Genomic DNA, 18,019 nt, shown 5'->3' with positions numbered 1-18,019 from the left:
TTAAAATATGTTTTTGATGATAATATTGTATTATTTATATTTACAGTTTTGAAATGCAATGTAGTTTATGTAGCATATGTAGCATATCTAAATATATAAAATTATTCAATTATGTATTTTGGCGTTTATGCAGTAATATTTCATTAGTTAAAGCAGCGTTTTACAAATTAGGAGGTATTAGTCACAGTGAGCAATTTTCCAAATGACTGCTAAAGTTTTGTTTATTTTATGAAATGAAATGCCAAATGATTAATTAATTATAAGGGAGGCGTAGTAACATTAATTTTTAAAATTGCATTTTTAAGTTTGATAACAGGAAATAATTTTACGATAATTCATTAAAAAAAAAACAATTATACTTTATTTATTATACTTAAGCAAATATTTCAGTAGTTAAAGTATCTTTTCCAAACTGTCTAAGCGACTAGTCTAAGGGGAAGCGAGAATATTAGTCACAGTGAGCAATTTTCTAAATGATTGCTAAAGGTTTGTCTATTTTATGAATTGCAGGTGGGAGGTGAGGCGCCAAATGATTAAATATTTTTAAGGGAGGCGTACAAACATCAAGTTTGGAAACCACTGTATAATGAAAATTGGTAGTTCTAAACAATTCTTTAATTTGATATTTTAGTAGAGTGAAGACGATTCGTTGCAGTAAAAGAAATACAAAACAAACAAATACTTTTAACAATTTTCATTCTTCATTCATTCAAAGCTGAAAATATGTTTACATTTCTTACTGCATAACAAATCTTGAAATAATATAGAGAATAGTCAAATTTTCGTTTCATCGTCTATTGACGACATCCGTAGTTAGGGGGTTAATATACGCACAATTTATCGAAATGATTATGAAAACGTATGTGGCCCAGTAAAAGAAATACAAAACAAACAAATACTTTTAACAATTTTCATTCTTCATTCATTCAAAGCTGAATGAATATAATTAATTTTAAATCAACAATAAAGACTCATTTTAGTTCTAAACATTAGTAATAAATGTCATTTTTCAATTAGTAATGTAAATGAATGAAATTAGAAATTCGTGATTATTTTATGATTTTCTTACAATCAAAACTAACTTAAATCGCCAGAGTAATAAACAAATGCATTGGTGACTAATTGATGGTTATTATTGTTAGTGCCCGGAAATCTATTAATGGACGATAAGATTTGTACCAAAAAGCTGTTATCATTAAGACGATTACAAATTTATCTGTCGTTATCAATTGATTTCAAAATTATACGAACGATAAGTCGATGTAGACGATAGTTTAATAGTGTCAAAGATAGGTACAACATGGGTGCAACCATGTACAAGTTACTCATCATAACGCTTCTGGTTTTTCAAAAAGTTGTTCGTTCTCAAAATAACGAATTAGTGTGTGACAATGTTAAGAATACGCTGTACACGGAATTTTCGCAAGCTGATTGCATAAAACAGGGAACATTTTATTTTCAAAAACAGGGAAATTGCAAACCAGAATGTGAAATAGCTGTGACCGTACCAATAGTTAGCTGCGAAGGTGTTCGATGTCCTCCGGGTTACAAATGTGTAGATAAAAGATGCGTCTTAGATGAAGGTGAAAGCGAAACTGTTTCTCTTTCGAACGATTTAACATCATTGCGTTTTCAGATTCCTGTTTCAAGTATATAACAAAGGTTAGCACTGCATTCGACAAAGATAATCCGTATTTGAGCGCAACCTTTAAGCCGAAATGCACCTGGGATGGAAAGTGGGAAGCCAAACAATGCAAAGGTGGAAAGACAAATGGAAGATGTTTCTGCTACGATGAGGTCGGAAATAGAATCTTCGGACACGAATGGTCCCACAAGGCGGAGAAAATGACCTGCGGTAATTTGAGTAAAACTTCGCTTAACTGCAAACATTATTAATAGATATTTTTTAACAGCGTGCAGCAGGAGAAGATACGAAATGGAAAAGAGTAATGCAAAAATCGTCGGCAAGGACTTCGTGAGTTTGCATTGCGATAGTCTGGGTAATTTCCAGAAACTTCAATGCCATTTGGGTCACTGTTGGTGCGTGAATCCGCAGAATGGAGATATGGAATCATCGGTGGTAACAGAACACCTCATGAAACACCTTCCCTGTTGTATGTATCAGTTTAAATACACGCACAAATACTTAAGAATCAATTGTTGACTTGCAGACACAAAGGCCGACTTCAGTGATAAGTATATGAGGCAATGCGACAGTCATTTGTACGGCGTGGAAACTGCTATAAAATACCTGAACTTGCATGGAACCGAATTCGCAAACTTCGCAAAAATTATGTGCGACGCGGATGGAACTTACGGCAGCGTCAAAGTGGCCGGAGGATTGTAAAAGCATCTCGTTGTGTCAAATTATGTCAGGTCATGCTAATGTGCATAATGTTTCAGGAAATATTGCACTTGGAAGGATAACAAGAACATCGGCAGTTTCATGGCTTCCCTCGGAGACAAAGATCTTTACATGAACATGAATTGCAGTGAGTACCTTAACTTGATTACATTTTTTAATGAAATTATCTGTTTTACTATTCATTACTTGCAAATAATTGAAATCTACGTAAAAAAATATGTTATTGTAATTCACCAACTAGGGTATTTTGAAATAGTTGAAACATACGATTGGTTCAAATTTTATATAAATGAGCTGATTCAATCTATTTGTAGAAATATGCAATTTCATATTAAAGTTTCCATTTATTAGAAATTTAAATTATTTTTTAGTTTTTTTATGAATTAATGTAGTCCTTGAAATTAACTTTGTCATGCTTCACTTTTTTTTACAGATTGTGCCAGGGATTCTCTAATTTTCAAAGAAGCCGGATTAGATTTTAACATGGCTTGTCTTCAAAATGGAAATTACAAACCGGAGCAAACAATCGACGAATTCAAATACTGCGTGGACGACGACGGTTTCCAGATCGGTGATATAAATCCCTCCAAAGAATGCAAAGATATCATTTGAGCGAGAGAGAAAACGACTTTCAATAGAATTTGCATTATTTATTAAATAAACCAGTTATAAGTTATAAACAACTCGTAATGCATTATTTCCAACACCCAAACAAAAAATAAATAAAATTGTGAACTGTCTTCTGCTTTACACACAAAATGTCCACGATTATTCACCTACAGTAATTAAGTATTCATTGCACCATCATGTTCATTCTCAACACACAAACATTTGTTTTCCCAATTTTCTTGGCAAGATAACATAATAATTATACATTTAATAGAACGTAAATTACAGTAGATGAGACTAGAATTAAGTTAATAAATAAATTCGAGCGCTATAGATTTTCAATAATTTGTTTTTTTTTTTGGAATTATATATAATAAATATTATTAGTTTTACAAACGTAATCGCAGCTAATTAACATCCATTTGTATGTTATCATATAATAAATTTTGTTTATTATTAATTTGAAAATAATGTTATACCAACTGCTAAAATTTAACGATGAAGATTGCACAGATACCAACCGCGATAAAACAAATTTACTAAACGGGTGTGGTTTTAACGTTTGCAATCCGAAAAAAAAAATATGGGAGAGACGCATCAATAAATTTGAACATAAAACTTAATACATTAAATTCAAATAAAATAAAAAAACTTATCGGTAAATCATTGTCAGTACGTTTTAATAAATATCCTTGACGATCATGTAAATATATAAGTTTACATCTAGAGATACACACAACCTTGCTAGTGAGACAACAGTTCGATATCATCAACTAATTAATATTGGTCCATGATGCGAAACTAAAATTAAAATCCTTAATTACAAAGAAACACAAAATATTGCCTAACGTAATTGCCGACGCGTTTCGTCTTCGTTTTGGCAGCTTCCTTAGTATAGTTTCAGTTAATTTCTTGTTTAGAGATCAATCGTATTAAATATTCGTATATAATATAATATATTCATTTGTTCGCTTACATTCATTTTTTTTAAATATAATAAAGCTTACTTAAGCTGCTTCTTTAATATTATTGGGAGGGACACTGGGGGATGGGGGCATCGTTAGGTTTCATTTCGGAGCGCGCAAAGAATAAAACGTTCAGTCGGTGAATTGTTATTCTGCCTTGTTTTTTTGTTGTTGTTGTTGTTATTATTGTTGTGAGTGGGTTTGTTTTGTTTTAGCTAATTATTGTTTTACATCCTCTAAAGCTAAAGTTTTCTTTATTTGCCAGATGCTCTTTCGGTTATCCTTGCTGTTTTGATGAGGACATCAACTTATTTGGACGATGAGCCTCCTTTAATCCGCGGAATCCTCTCCATCTGCGGATTTGTTCAACTTTTGTCATTCGTCCAGCTCATCCATTCGACACCGCACCGCCATTTCGACAACCTCCAAACTGGGATAATCCAGTTCCTTCACCAAGCATAATACTGCTGATAATATATTCGAGTTCTGAAACAAAAACACACACATATATAATTACAATTACACAATTCTTTTTTGATTTTTTATATCTTAAAAGTCATTGATCAATTTCAATCATTCACACATTTTCTTTGTTTACCTCTATTTTTTGCTACTACACATATAAAAATAAATAACCGCAGTTTTATTTTATCCTATTTCTTATTTACAAAAAGCAAATTAAAACTTGTTAATATAATTCTAATCTATTTCACAAAAATTATTAAGTAAATTTTGAGTAAAAATAATCATGTTTTCTACGAGATTTTGATAAATTCAAATACATGTCTTTAAATTCCAAACTAGCATTATGAATCTTGTCTTCTTTAAGACTTACATTAGATGTGCTGTCCACTATAATTGAGAAATACTTTGCATTTTTTAATCATATTATACTAGTAAAGAGTTCTTCCTCTCAACAAAAGGAAGTGGCCGGGCAGAAGATTTTGTGTTATTCGTTATAGTGTACGATCGTCACCTCGATGTTTACAAATTATCGACCAGCGTGGGCAACGATAAGCGCTCAAATCAGGAAATGTGCAAAAAAATAAGACCCTGCTAACGTCTTGTTTCAATAATTAAAGAATAGTGAAAGCCAGGTGACTATGATTTTTGAGAAGTTTCTTCGTGAGTGAACATTTTTGTACTTATTGAATATAGAAATTTATATCTTTTTTTATATCACTATTAAGAATTTCCAATCAAATCAAGGAAGAAGCCGAAGAAAGAAAAAAGCGAAAAAGTTTAGTTTAGATCAGTTATTCCCAAAGTGGTCTTTCGACCTCCAAGAGTCTATGACAACCTGCAAGGGGTCTACGTCAGCAAAAGAAAAATTTGGGGATCCATAAAACGAAAATGGGGGTCCACGACAGTGGATCTCAACATACACTGATAGTATCTATTATATATGTTTATAAAATTGTGCAAGTTGTAAGATGTAGGCATTCGCTTTGTGGTCGCAATACATTTTGAACTTGTAAAAACCTGCACATAATGATATACCAGTATCATCTTGTTACAAGCATACGCGCAGTCTCAGAGCAAAGATCTTAATAATTATAAAGATGTCCCAATATAAATAATAAATTTACAAAAAATCAATATCAGGTAAGTAGGGGGTCTACGACACAAAAAAAGTTTCGGAACCTCTGCTTTAGATGATGATGATGAAGAGAAAAATCAGGCCAAGAAAGCAAGGTGAAGACAAAAGTTAAACAGAATAGTGCAAACAAGAAAAAAGGATCATTCTTCAACATGTTTGGAAATGGTGAGAAGAGATGAAGAAGGATAATGAAGTGAAACTGAATAAACAATTTACAGTGTTATTATAACTTTCAATTAGGTGATAAGAGTACAGTCTAATAAATCACTTCTGATAAAATACAAAAAAGTTTCAAACTCGGAAAAGCACTAATTCGTACTATTTTTGGGTAGCATCAGGTTCTACAGGATATGCTAAACCAGGGGTTCCCAAACTGTACGCCGCGGCTGTACTACAAGGACGCCACGAAAAGCAAAAATTCTGATATATTAACATAAAGTTCAGCCTTAGATAAACCAATGTTTTCACTTGTGGCGCCGCGGTATTCTGATGTATTGGGGGCGCCGTAAACTCAAAAAGTTTGGGAACCTCTGTGCTAAACTAAACATATTTTGAAAGGGAATGTTTAAACTGGAAAGTCTTTTAGACTCCATCTCAGTATGATTAGGTATACATGCAATGGCTACCTTTAGTGTTAATGTAATTATTTAATTTTTGTATTTCGTATAAATGTTGCAATAAATATTTATTATTATGATAAATAATATAAATTATACTTTAATTTTCCTATATAATGAAAGAATTAAGACTCTGCATAATCAAAACACACCCATCGCCATCCACTCATCCACCCATTCTTAAACTAATTGATTTTTTCTTTCTTTCTTTCTTCATGCTATCAACATTCCACCTCCGCTCGTTCACACCCATCGCATAATTATTCCAATTATAAATCACACATATTACATCTATGAACAAACTACATTCCAGATCCTTGCATTTCTTTTATTAATTAGAATTTTAGAGTAAATATATAATAATATTTACCCTGGTATTACTATTTCTTTTTTTTAATTGAAACTCGACTACTCTTATAAATAATACCCATACATAACTATTTTTATTGGTGAATCTTTCAACAAACCAATTCATAATTAATATCTTCCCTAAGATAATCAGTTTACATAGAAATATGGTATTAACAATTACATGACGTTTTTAAATTGCATAAAACGGAACTAATACGATTAATAAACTAAGATATTAAGATCAACTTCCTTTTTAACTAATAATCCACAAAATAATTCATTATTGTTCAGAAATTGGCACGTTTCAAATTTAATACAGATTTATACACCGAAGCAAATTATCGCAAATTACATACACCTTGGATAACGAAGCTTCTATATAATATAGTCCGCAATTTAAAGTATTGCCAAAAACAATCTTTTCTTGTTAAACAATACTATGTGATAATCTACTAATCGTATAATAGATTGAACATTTACATACATACAATCCTGTCAAATTTGTTTTTCTTCTAGCAAACACAATTACCCTGAATAATCATTAGTTCTGGGAGCAATAGCATCATTTAAAGCTTAAAACAGTTAAAACTTTTTGAAAAAACTATAGTACTAAAAACGATTTATTTTGGGAAGAAGCCTTATTGTTAAGCGATTAGTTTTACTAAATGAAGAGAGAAAAACACAATCAACGTTAAACTTATATGAAAATGTGATTCACTTATAACCTTTCCTAGACCAACATATTTTTCATCTAAAAATAAAGTTTCGCTTAATAAAGTAATTTCGTGGAACCAATCGCATTCGATAATCGAGGTATGACAGTATATGTATATAAAGGAATATTTAAAAATTTAAGATACAAAAATATCATTATTCATTATTAAATTGTTTATAAATGATTAGAAATGTTTAAGTGTTTTAAGTTATTACCAAAGTAGTAAAATAGTTTCAGCAAAAATATATGAGCTAGAAGATAAATGATGTTTAAGAATTGATTCAAAATATTTACCCTCGTCACTGGTCTCCTTGAGAACGGAGGTCTATGTGCTAAATTGCAGTTATGTTGACTGGAACTGCGAACTGGTCCATCCTGTCGACTGGAAATCTCGCTGCCTTCTGTACGATAAGAGTTTGGAGCATGAGAGTACCTCTCCCCGTTCGTATACTCCTGAAAAATACGGAAATAACTAATACAAATTGAAGAAATTTGTTGCAAACAGCAGAGGCTGTTTAATTCACGAAATTACATTTAAAATTAACCTTCCTTCCGCATGACACGTAGAAAATCTTAAGGTAAATTGAATCTAGTTTTATTTTAAATATAATACTCATTTATAATACGTATAATACTAATTCAAACAAAATGTTGTTATTATTGCAAAAAAAAATAATGTTATGAAATAAATTAATTTGTTTTATACCAAAGAAATGTGTAAAAAATATCAAATTGAAAGTGATTGCAAAGTTTATTGCAAAGAAATTGAAATTAATAAATTGGTAAAACCAATTAATAGTTGTAATTGAATACAATATTTCTATTAACAATTAATAATTTAAAAAACGTGTGCGGTTGGAGGGTTCATTAAAATGCGATTAATAATAATTAGTTCGAGAGTCAATACTGCGTTAAATAAAATAAATAACGAAACGAAATCGACAAAATCGACATTGCAAATGAAGTGAGGAAGATAAAAGGAAAAAAAAAGACAAAAGACAAGGAATATAGTAGTAACTGGACGAACCTTGATGTTGTTAGTAGACTGGCTTGTGACCATTCTAGTTTCTCTGTAATTATTTTCTTGCGGTGGAGCGCTTTCCTCGCTATTAGTATACACCGGAGATCGCTGTTATGCATAATGAGACTGATGAAACATTGTTATATCTACATGGCAACTGACATATCGCAAAAAAAACAGATCGTGGTTTCCAGCAAACTGCATCATATCTAGTTCTACTAATGCTTTTAAAAAATATAGAGAATAAATGAAAAAAAAGTAGTCTTTTATCTGCATACAATGGAAATTACCTAGCACATTCTAAAATCCTAGCAGAACTAAATATCACACGTTCATTGCTGAAGGCGAATAGTAAATGAAATATATACGTACGTCGTAATACTGCTGGGGCAACTGCTTTGGGGACATCTGATCGTAGCTGCTTCTCCTGCGCTCCGAGTATTCTTGCTCGGGCGAGTAGCTCCTCTTTGATGCAGGAACCTCGGCCTGCTGTCTTCTGGGTGGGCTCATCTAAACAATGCAACGATGAAGAGAAACCCGTAATTAAGTGTTCTTGCAAAATGAAAGTTAATAGATTTAATAAATATGTAAAGCTATTTGAGGTCAGTTTGAGTTGTTGAAGTTACCTGTCTTGGTGGTGAGTATTCCGGCAGATGATCGTCCTCGGGTGGATCCTCTCTAATGTTATTATAATACTCTTCTTCGTCATTTTCATACTCAGTCTGGTTAAACAGTGATTAATGTGCGTTGGTTAATACGAAATGCTCAAAGTTAACAAAAAGAAAACAAAAAATAAACAAACACAAAAAATAAATCAAGCAAAACTGTGCTTGTCTTAGCTAATATGAACGTAATGTTGCCTGCATCCATACTATTCGGCAATGGTTCTCAGGTGTACCAATTTTCAAATTTTATAGAAAACTATATAATTACATCAAAAATTGAATTAGAGAAATATAATTCATTATTTTATGGACGTAATAATAATACTTTTTTTGTCATCATTTCGGAGCTTATCGATTTGGATTTTGTTTATTTGGTCTAAATTTCAAACTCGCCACTTTCGTATCAGAAATTTAAGATAAAAGAGAAGCAAATTTGATATGACAGCCGTAATTCATGACAACCAAAAACAATACTCCAAAACACTAGATTGGTACACCTGAAATTGACAAATGTATGTCTCATTTAACGCACAGTGTGGACGCAGCGAAATATACAATTGATCGTGTAATTTGAACGGTGAAGAAGTTTAGCTGCGAACTCACTTCCTGTCTGGAGGGACTCCTTTGGGGACTGTATTCCGGTTCCTGCTGGTACTGTTCCTGGTACCTGTATTGGTTCTGTGGAACGTAAACGTCCTCCTCCTGTTCGCTCTCTTGCGGATCATCGGGATGATGGAGCGCCTTTCCTTTTCGCTGGGCTTCGCGCAACTCCTCCGGAGTCACAGCCAAATTGTCTAATTTCTGGAGTTGCGGCAGCGCCCGTAGAACAGAAAAACGATAACTGAAAATAATGAAAATTATAATAGAAAATATTTACTACAATTCAATCGTCTGCAAAATACCCTTCAGTGCTTGCACATGGATTCTCCCCGAGCCACAGGTTCTTCAAATTCGGCAAACTCTGCAGATAGACTACCTGATTCAGGTCCTGGATCTCGTTCTGACGGATGTAGAGCTCCTCCAGCCGTTCACATAAACCGAAATGCTCTAGACTGTTTATTTGGTTTATACTGGAAACAAAACAAAATACAATATCAATCAACAGTAGTCATAAACAATACGATAACACTTCTTTCATGACAGTCAATTGTTCACACATTTGCATGACGTTTAAATCTACTATTTTTACAAAACTGCATTTACTAATATCAATTATACATAAGTTATATAACTTATGTATAGTGGATGTTACAGTTACATATAAGCAGATGTTTTGAAGTCTAATTTATACACCGACATGTAAATTAATACGGAAATAATAATTGTCAAATAAAATTTAATATAACCACAACACATACAAAATGAAACACAAAATAGTAACGTTTCGTTAATGGCATACTGTATTATTTAGATTAATTGTTTTTATACATATTTTCGTAAAAAGTAAAATAAATACTTCTGTGTACAGGTAAAATCATACAATATATATATATATTAATAGTTTAAATGTTATAAATATAAAAATGTAGTTATTAAATGGATGCACAATTCCGTATTTTTAAATGGAAAAAATACATAAGAGCGAATTCGCTCTTCATTCTGATATCTTGTCTCCTTGTAGCGGTCGGAGCCACGTCAAGTTAAGATGAAGTTCACTCAACCATACTAGACCATAAGTGGTTCATCCATAAAGGTGCTGGTGTCAATCACTTCCTGCTTATGCACGTACTGCCAACGTCGTCTCGCTTCTTCTGTTTTCCAAGAACAGCAGAAATTACATTTTACACATTCAACTTTAAAAAAAATACTGCAAACTACAAATCCTTTGTATTACAACACAATTTTTTTTTTATGAACCTAGACATACATTCATCAATAAAGCAGTAACAAAATGTTCAATAAAAAAGAGTAATTACTTTCATTATTAAATGAATCTCAACTTATGTGTTCGCAAAATGACATCTGTCATCTTACGTCAAAAAATGTTATAAACAGTTGGATTGCAGTACAACTACAAACAAAAATGTTGGGTCGCGCGGCCCAAAGGTTGAGAAACGGCGATATAGAGGTTACACACATTTTAATTATAAATGTGATTATTAAATAATAATATCTAGTTGCTTATTACAATGCATTGCCTCTTTTATACAAGGCCATAAAACGTGTGGAACAATTATTGTACGTGTAAATTTTAGATATATCAAACTAAATTATAAAAGAGGCTGCACACTATGCGTTACATACAATATAAAGTAGCGTTCAACCAAGTTGTACTTCTACTTAAACAAGTCAAACGATACAGACGACAAATATTTGTACAAGTTTCTAATTACTAATCTATTAATTGTAAACCTCGTACAATTTTTTATTAATATTCAATTGGTGATTCAATAAACCGTAAATAAATATTTGACATAAATAATAAAAATAAATTTATACAAACAATACAATTGACAACATAATTAATGAAATTTATTGCATTTTTCGTCCATCCATTATCTCGTTCGTTAAAAATAAAATCAAATTTGCGATTTTCATTGAGAGGCAAATGCAAATATAATGGGAATCGACATAAATAGAAAGCAGTTAAACTTTCGCTTCGAAATTGGCATTGATACGCATAGGTGCGTGTATATGGCAGATGTCATTACGTATTTCTTTGTTTCTGATTTTCGAGTTGCATTTGTTTCTTGGATTCACACAACACGTCGAGCATGTTACGCGCATTTTTTTATGAACGAACGCATTAATAATTAATGCGCTTCAGTCCATAAATACGTTTTCCTTTTTGTAATTAATGCATGCGTACAAGTCCAACACGAATTTATACATTTAATTTAATGCCGCGCTCGCCTCTCGCGCATAACAATTTCTATTCCATATCGTTGAACGATCGACGAGCAATTGAAAATAAAACTCAAATTAATTCTACATTTCCGTTCGCAACTAGTTCGTCAATATCTAGAGTCGTGAGTAGAATTGAATGAGCAGCAAACGAAACCGTTTATTTAAATCTCAATTTTTCTGAAATATCATATAAAGAGATTTAAAGGCAGAATGTTCGCAATACCCGAAATCTTAGAATAAATTAAGACGGCAATGAAGGGTTCAAGTTGGCAAGCTCTGTGCGTTTCAACTGTTTTAGGTTAGGTTGGTTAAGGTTAAGTATATAATCTTAACCAAAAACTGTCCATATTACAGTTAACATAAGAAATTTGCAGAATGTGTAACGATTTAAAGAAAAATCACTAGAAATAGAATATCATATTATATCTGGTTGATTTAAATTGGATTACGTTCTATCAGATTGCTTTAGGTTTGGTTTTAGTTAAATTTCTTTAAGTTATGTTATGTTATATTAGTTTATCGTTGCTTAGTTAACAAACACTCATATATTTCTTATTTACAACGATAATTTTAAAATCTTTAAATGTACATAACACATGATACCTCGGCTTAGTTGATTTAGATTAGCAAAAATATTACTCAGCGCTCGCTGAAAATTATTATTTTTGATAGCAATTAAACAGAAATATATATGTATTAAATGCAAATGCACATGTGGTCATCACCGCCCTCCTGGATCGCTGCAGCGCCCACTCTGGGATCTTTGATTTAGATCAGTGGTCGGGGAACCGGTGTAAATTACCCCAAATGGGGTAAAAAAATTTCTAATTTCATCTTACAAACTGTGAATTGGGTTGTAGATCCTTTTAAATGTGAAATTACTAACATACCAGAAGAACCACCAGGTTTGGTAGAGGCAATTCTTGAACTTCAATCAAATACTGAATTGGTCAATTTGAGACCAAAGCAACCTACAACCTACCTTTGTGAACAATTGCTCTTACATCAAAAAGTCCCAATTTTGAAGTAATTATATCAAACATGAAGCAACATCATGTTTCCAAAACCTGAAGGGGGAAAGTTTTCAATTAATTTTTGTTTGTTCCAATTTAAGAATTTTACTTTGTTTGTCTATTACATACTTACTATTTTCATGTAACTTTTTTTATAAATATGTAAATGTAAATTAATTCAATAAATAATGTTTATTTAAAATTTACATTGATTGTTTTCTTTTCAGAATGGGGGGGGTACTATCGACTTACGCAAAAATATTTTGAGGTAATGGTTAAAACGACCGCTGACCGCTGATTTAGATCATGTAAAATTAGTTTAAATTGGGTTCGATTAAAATATCTTAAGTTTGGATAATTCAGCATTTTCTAACCTTAGCACATACTTAAACTTATAGTTAAACTTTTCAGGGAGACTTACAATTACGATATTTGAATTTTCAAATGTACATTTATTGAACTTCTTTGGAAAATAATGTAAATATCGATTTAAAATTTTTAAAAAATGTGATGCATCTAAAATCTTCTGTAGTATACCAATGTACCATAGGAGTCTATATCGAAATGACGACAATTAAATTCCCGACAATGTTTGTCGGGATTTCGAATGTACGGATTTCGATTGCCACCGGTTAAGGTTAGATTCGACTCGATTTTGCAAATTGTAATTATGTTACCTAACCTAACTAAAATCTTACTCAGATTGTAAGTCGACAAACACACTGACACAAATAAAAGTTTATGGAATGGATCAAAAAGCGTTAGTGATCATTTCAATCACTACGACTTTTCGAGATAATAATACTACTCTTAAATTTTGGACATCTTTCAAAGCTTTCCGCAAAAGCAGTACATATTTTACAAAATCAACAAACAAACAACTTGTTATCATATGTTTTTCTAAATATAAACTGATAATAACCGGTATTTTTGTATACCGTGCATGGATCAATTGTAAAAGCAAAAACAAAACGCTTAATGGAAATTGAATAAACCCTTCTTTTCATATTAAAATTATATATGTATGCAAAACGTGTTATAAACTAAAATTCAAACACCAAAGAAAGTAAAAGTAAGAATCGATGATTTATTCGGTGTTCTAGAAAGCATTCTTATGATCTGTGGGAACCATGATTCATCCACTAATTATACACGATTACATACCTTCAGAATGTCGCGGGAATTTCGTATTATTTAATACAGTAATAACAACAAAATAATACATGACACAGAAATGGTAATCGATGTGAAAAGCACTTTCGTGTGTGTAATTCCGTGCGCGTTGTTGACTCACGATATTATTCTTCTCCTCTTTTTAGTTTATTTTGATAATAACATTTCATTGGAATTATTCCACATTTACGTATAAACGTATCGATATTACAGGTCTGGGTCACGGTTAAAATTGAAAACTCTGCAATCGATGCAAACATTTATCCGTTGCATCGCTTTTCAGAAAGAAATGAAAAAAAAACAAACAAATGAAAAAGCAGCGGTCACTCGTTTCCGCATTGATCCAATAACAATTAAAAAAAAAGTTCGAATTAATATTCTGCGTTGTACTGTGTAAATTCAAGTTGCTTACAGTTAAATTCAGTTATACCAATACCTGGTAATTAAACTAAATAACTAACTACTATATAAAATAATATATCATTTAAGTTTGTACACTTGTTCATTTTATATTTGCATATTTTACTATAAATAAGAACAATAGGTAGTTGAACCTCGAACCAAGTGCACTTGTCCAAAATGAATGACTTAATTTGTTACTTAATAATTTACGCGTAGTTTATAGACACTTTAATTTTTGTATTCCCATCGATAGTACCTATTCAATTTGTCAAATGTATGTCAACTATATAAGTCTGTTACAGTTAAGTTAGTTGACATTTCGTTACGTTACGTCAAATACCAGCTTAAGCTTAGGTTAGATCAGATATTAGATATCAACAAATGTGTGCAAGTACCTATTCAAGTTCTCAAGTTCGTACAAATTCCACATCATTTTTAAGTTGAGTTGGGTTAAGTTAATTGAGATTAGGTTAATTGACATTTGGTTAATTTACGTCTAATAACACGAGATATGCTGGAGCTAGGATTAGGTTAGATCAATTGATGATAAACATCAAGAAATGGGTGTTTCATATCTCATGTACCAATTCAAGTTGTCAAATTCGTGCAAATACTGCGTCATTTTTAAGTCGAGTTAGGTTAAGGTTATGTTAATTCACATTTGGTTAGATTATGTCAAATATCGGAACACAAAAGCTTAGTATTAGATTTACGTTGGTACACATGACACAAATAGGTACTTAAATGTCACTTGATGAACTACATTAATGCATCTAAATTTATTATTATCGATGCGTTTTGTATATAGATGGCTACAATACATATAAAACGTCATTCGTCAGATATCGCGTGTTATGTAATCACCTTTAGCCAATAGTTGAAGCTATAATCAAGTTTATGATTGATTTTATTAATTACATTATAAATATATAGTATAAAGAAAATATCCCTTTCAATACTGTAATAATTAATTTACAAAAAAAAATGTACATTCTTTCAACAATTTCAAATACCACGAGACATGAGCTTTAACCGTGCTTCATTGGCTAATTAATATCTTTTATGGCTTTCCCAACTTATCGCGCACGAACCACCAATGCTCAACTTCTTCGAAATGCAAACATTGTTATATGTTTGCTTGTGCAACAAATACCATCGCAAAAAAACGTACAATTCAATAAGCCACGTTTCCATTCCACGAAATACACCAATGAATAAATAGTCTATTGAATATGCATTTTCATCGTGCAGACTTCAATATCCATCCACCAACTCCTCGGCCATTCTCACCTCCGCAGGAAGAAATCATTTGTTACCGCATTGTGTTGCCAATCTCAACCACGCGTTTCAAATGAATTTGAATTGAATAAGCATTTACCCATTGTTCGCTTCAACTGTTGCTCATAAAGAAAAACGGACTTATTTGATAAATTAAACAAAGGAGATAACTCCATATCGTTTAATATCGAAACAAGTTACAAATAAAAAAAAATATACTTGTAGAAAAAAATAAATGTAATTTAATAGAAAATTGGTCAAATTGTAACAAATTCCAGAAACCTTAAATATAAAATCAAATAACCGAATTTGTTTTAATTCCAACAAGTCTTTGAAAATACTGAAAACAGATTGAAATTAGTCATAGATAATAACGACAAATTGCAAATGACCAATTTGGATGTTACTAATAATATGGTACTAATTGATTACTAACATCAACAAATATGTGCTTCTTATCCCAAGCACCTATTCAAGCTGTCAAATACATGCAAGTCTGTTTAGATGAAGTCCTTTAAGGTTAGGTTAATTGACATTTAGTTAGAATGTCAAATATCAAGAAATATGTAGGTTAGATCCGTTTATTTTAGATATTAATTAATGTGTGCTTTATATAGAAATTACCTATTCAAGATGTCAAATACTTTCAAATTCCGCATCATTTTTAAGTTGGGTTAGGTTAAGTTTGTTGACGTTAGTTGTCATTTAGCTAGATTACGTCAAATAGCAACAGACATGTTCTACCTTATTTGTAGAAAAAAAAAATTTAATATAAAATTGATGAAATTGTAACAAAATAAATAAAATCAATGTACATGTAATTCAAAAAAGTCTTCGAAAATACTTATAAATAATAGAAATTAGTCGTAGATTAATAACGACATAAATATAAAACACTAACTTGTATTTTACAAAAAAAATTAATTAATGAGGAGTTAAAAGAGAAATGCTACTGCTTCGAAATATACTTGGATTTTCATAACGATTTAAACTAAAAATATATTAAAACCTTTCAATATGACATATATTATTGTATTTATACTTGATATTTAAGTCACAACACTGAGTTAATTAACAATTTTTTCAATTATCTTCTAAAAACAGTTAATTTAAATTTGTAACAACAGAAAATATAATCATAGACATAGTTTTAATCATGAAAATATTTGAAGTCAGAAATAACGAACCCAATCGAATATCGATCATCAATTTAATTAAATTTTATGTTTATAAATCTCCAATAAGTGCTACTTAATAATTGTTCCTAAAATAATGGAAAAAAAAAGATTACAATTGAACTACTTCATTCACCTTCAGTATCTCAATATTGAAAATATCTTCAAAAGTAATCAGCAGTTGAGACCGAGATATACCTCAATGCCACGATATTTTGATCCAAATCTAATCGATAAGAGCTTAACAACTGAATGACTATAACATTTCAAACCATTTAAGATTTAATTAAATATAATTGGGTCGACTAGAAAGTTCGTGCCAATTTTTCACTAACGTTCAAAAGCAAAACTTTTATATATCGATATTGTTTTCTATTAATATGTGTATATCATTTTAATCAATTAATTAATATGATATATATCATTATGAATATATCATTATTATTAGCAGACACTCTGCTTGGTCTTTAAGGTTGAAATCTTGAATTTTAATCTAAGCAAATCACTTTTGCACAGTTTTTAGTTAAAGCTACTCCTGTGTGTGTACAGAATATTTCTTAGTTATTGCATTATTGGTATTTTTGGCTATCCATTAATAGAAAAGTATCAAAGTGTAAAATCTACTTTGTTTTCTTCTATCTTCAAGAAATGAAACAATTTATTCGATCCGAATCATATTTTTTTCTAAAGACGCTTGAAGTCACATTTCAGATTATGTGCACTAGTCAATTGTTAAGAAGGAGATTACAATAGTGATAACTCTAATGGTTTTAAGGGAATATATAAATTCGCGTATAGATTTTAAGTAATTTTAATAAATAGAAACTTAAACTTAGCATAGTTGAGATAATGTTTGCTATGAATAATAAAATAACAACTTTTGAGCAATATTCGACTTTGTTGATCATCAACATAGTCTCCTTCAAGAATGATACATTCATTCCAACGCTTCTCTAATATTTCCATACCTTTCTTGTAGATCGATTTATCTTTGGCCTCAAAAGACGCTTCAGTTTCGGGAATCACTTCTTTATTGGAGCAAAATCTCTTTGCCTTGAGCATTCTTTTTAAGAAACATATAGTATTCACTGAGAGTCAGATCAGAATTCAAAGTAGAATTTGTGCATTTTTTGCCATCGTTTTGATCGACGTGCATTGTCTTGGTGAAAGAGCACTTTTTTCTTCTTCATTTGTGGTCGTTTTTTCGCAATTTCTTCCTTCAA

At 31.1% G+C, this 18,019-nt stretch overlaps 2 protein-coding genes across 2 annotated transcripts; one reads left to right on the top strand and one right to left on the bottom strand.

The window, feature by feature from the left end:
* The first annotated feature begins 1,100 nt into the window (after positions 1 to 1,100).
* LOC108563880 lies at positions 1,101 to 3,962 on the top strand. The gene is made up of 6 exons (XM_017922687.1): positions 1,101 to 1,583; positions 1,637 to 1,855; positions 1,914 to 2,114; positions 2,172 to 2,343; positions 2,404 to 2,492; positions 2,799 to 3,962. The coding sequence occupies exons 1-6, from the start codon at positions 1,301 to 1,303 to the stop codon at positions 2,975 to 2,977; spliced, it is 1,143 nt and encodes a 380-aa protein (XP_017778176.1). The 5' UTR covers positions 1,101 to 1,300; the 3' UTR covers positions 2,978 to 3,962.
* An 89-nt stretch (positions 3,963 to 4,051) lies between these two features.
* LOC108563873 (protein tilB homolog) lies at positions 4,052 to 17,781 on the bottom strand (the record flags this gene model as incomplete). The annotated part of the gene is made up of 8 exons (XM_017922676.1): positions 4,052 to 4,425; positions 7,517 to 7,675; positions 8,250 to 8,351; positions 8,616 to 8,753; positions 8,870 to 8,965; positions 9,512 to 9,749; positions 9,811 to 9,978; positions 17,765 to 17,781. Coding segments are annotated over 8 exons (1,029 nt in total), but the record flags the coding sequence as incomplete, so codon positions are not given.
* Positions 17,782 to 18,019: the final 238 nt, after the last annotated feature.

Source organism: Nicrophorus vespilloides, unplaced genomic scaffold, assembly GCF_001412225.1.
Source record: "Nicrophorus vespilloides isolate i.1.1-1 unplaced genomic scaffold, Nicve_v1.0, whole genome shotgun sequence".
Classification (NCBI taxonomy): domain Eukaryota; kingdom Metazoa; phylum Arthropoda; class Insecta; order Coleoptera; family Silphidae; genus Nicrophorus; species Nicrophorus vespilloides.
The sequence above is the reverse complement of the archived record's forward strand: the minus strand, read 5'-3'. Positions and strand labels throughout refer to the sequence as shown.

What these genes read in the sequence shown, in the direction of transcription:
- LOC108563880 (XM_017922687.1), top strand. Translation starts at nt 1,301, where the DNA reads ATGGGTGCAACCATGTACAAGTTACTCATCATAACGCTTCTGGTTTTT. An exon ending in AAGATGCGTCTTAGATGAAG is followed by an intron (nt 1,584 to 1,636) that starts GTGAAAGCGAAA and finishes TTGCGTTTTCAG; the next exon opens with ATTCCTGTTTCAAGTATATA. An exon ending in GTCAAAGTGGCCGGAGGATT is followed by an intron (nt 2,344 to 2,403) that starts GTAAAAGCATCT and finishes ATAATGTTTCAG; the next exon opens with GAAATATTGCACTTGGAAGG.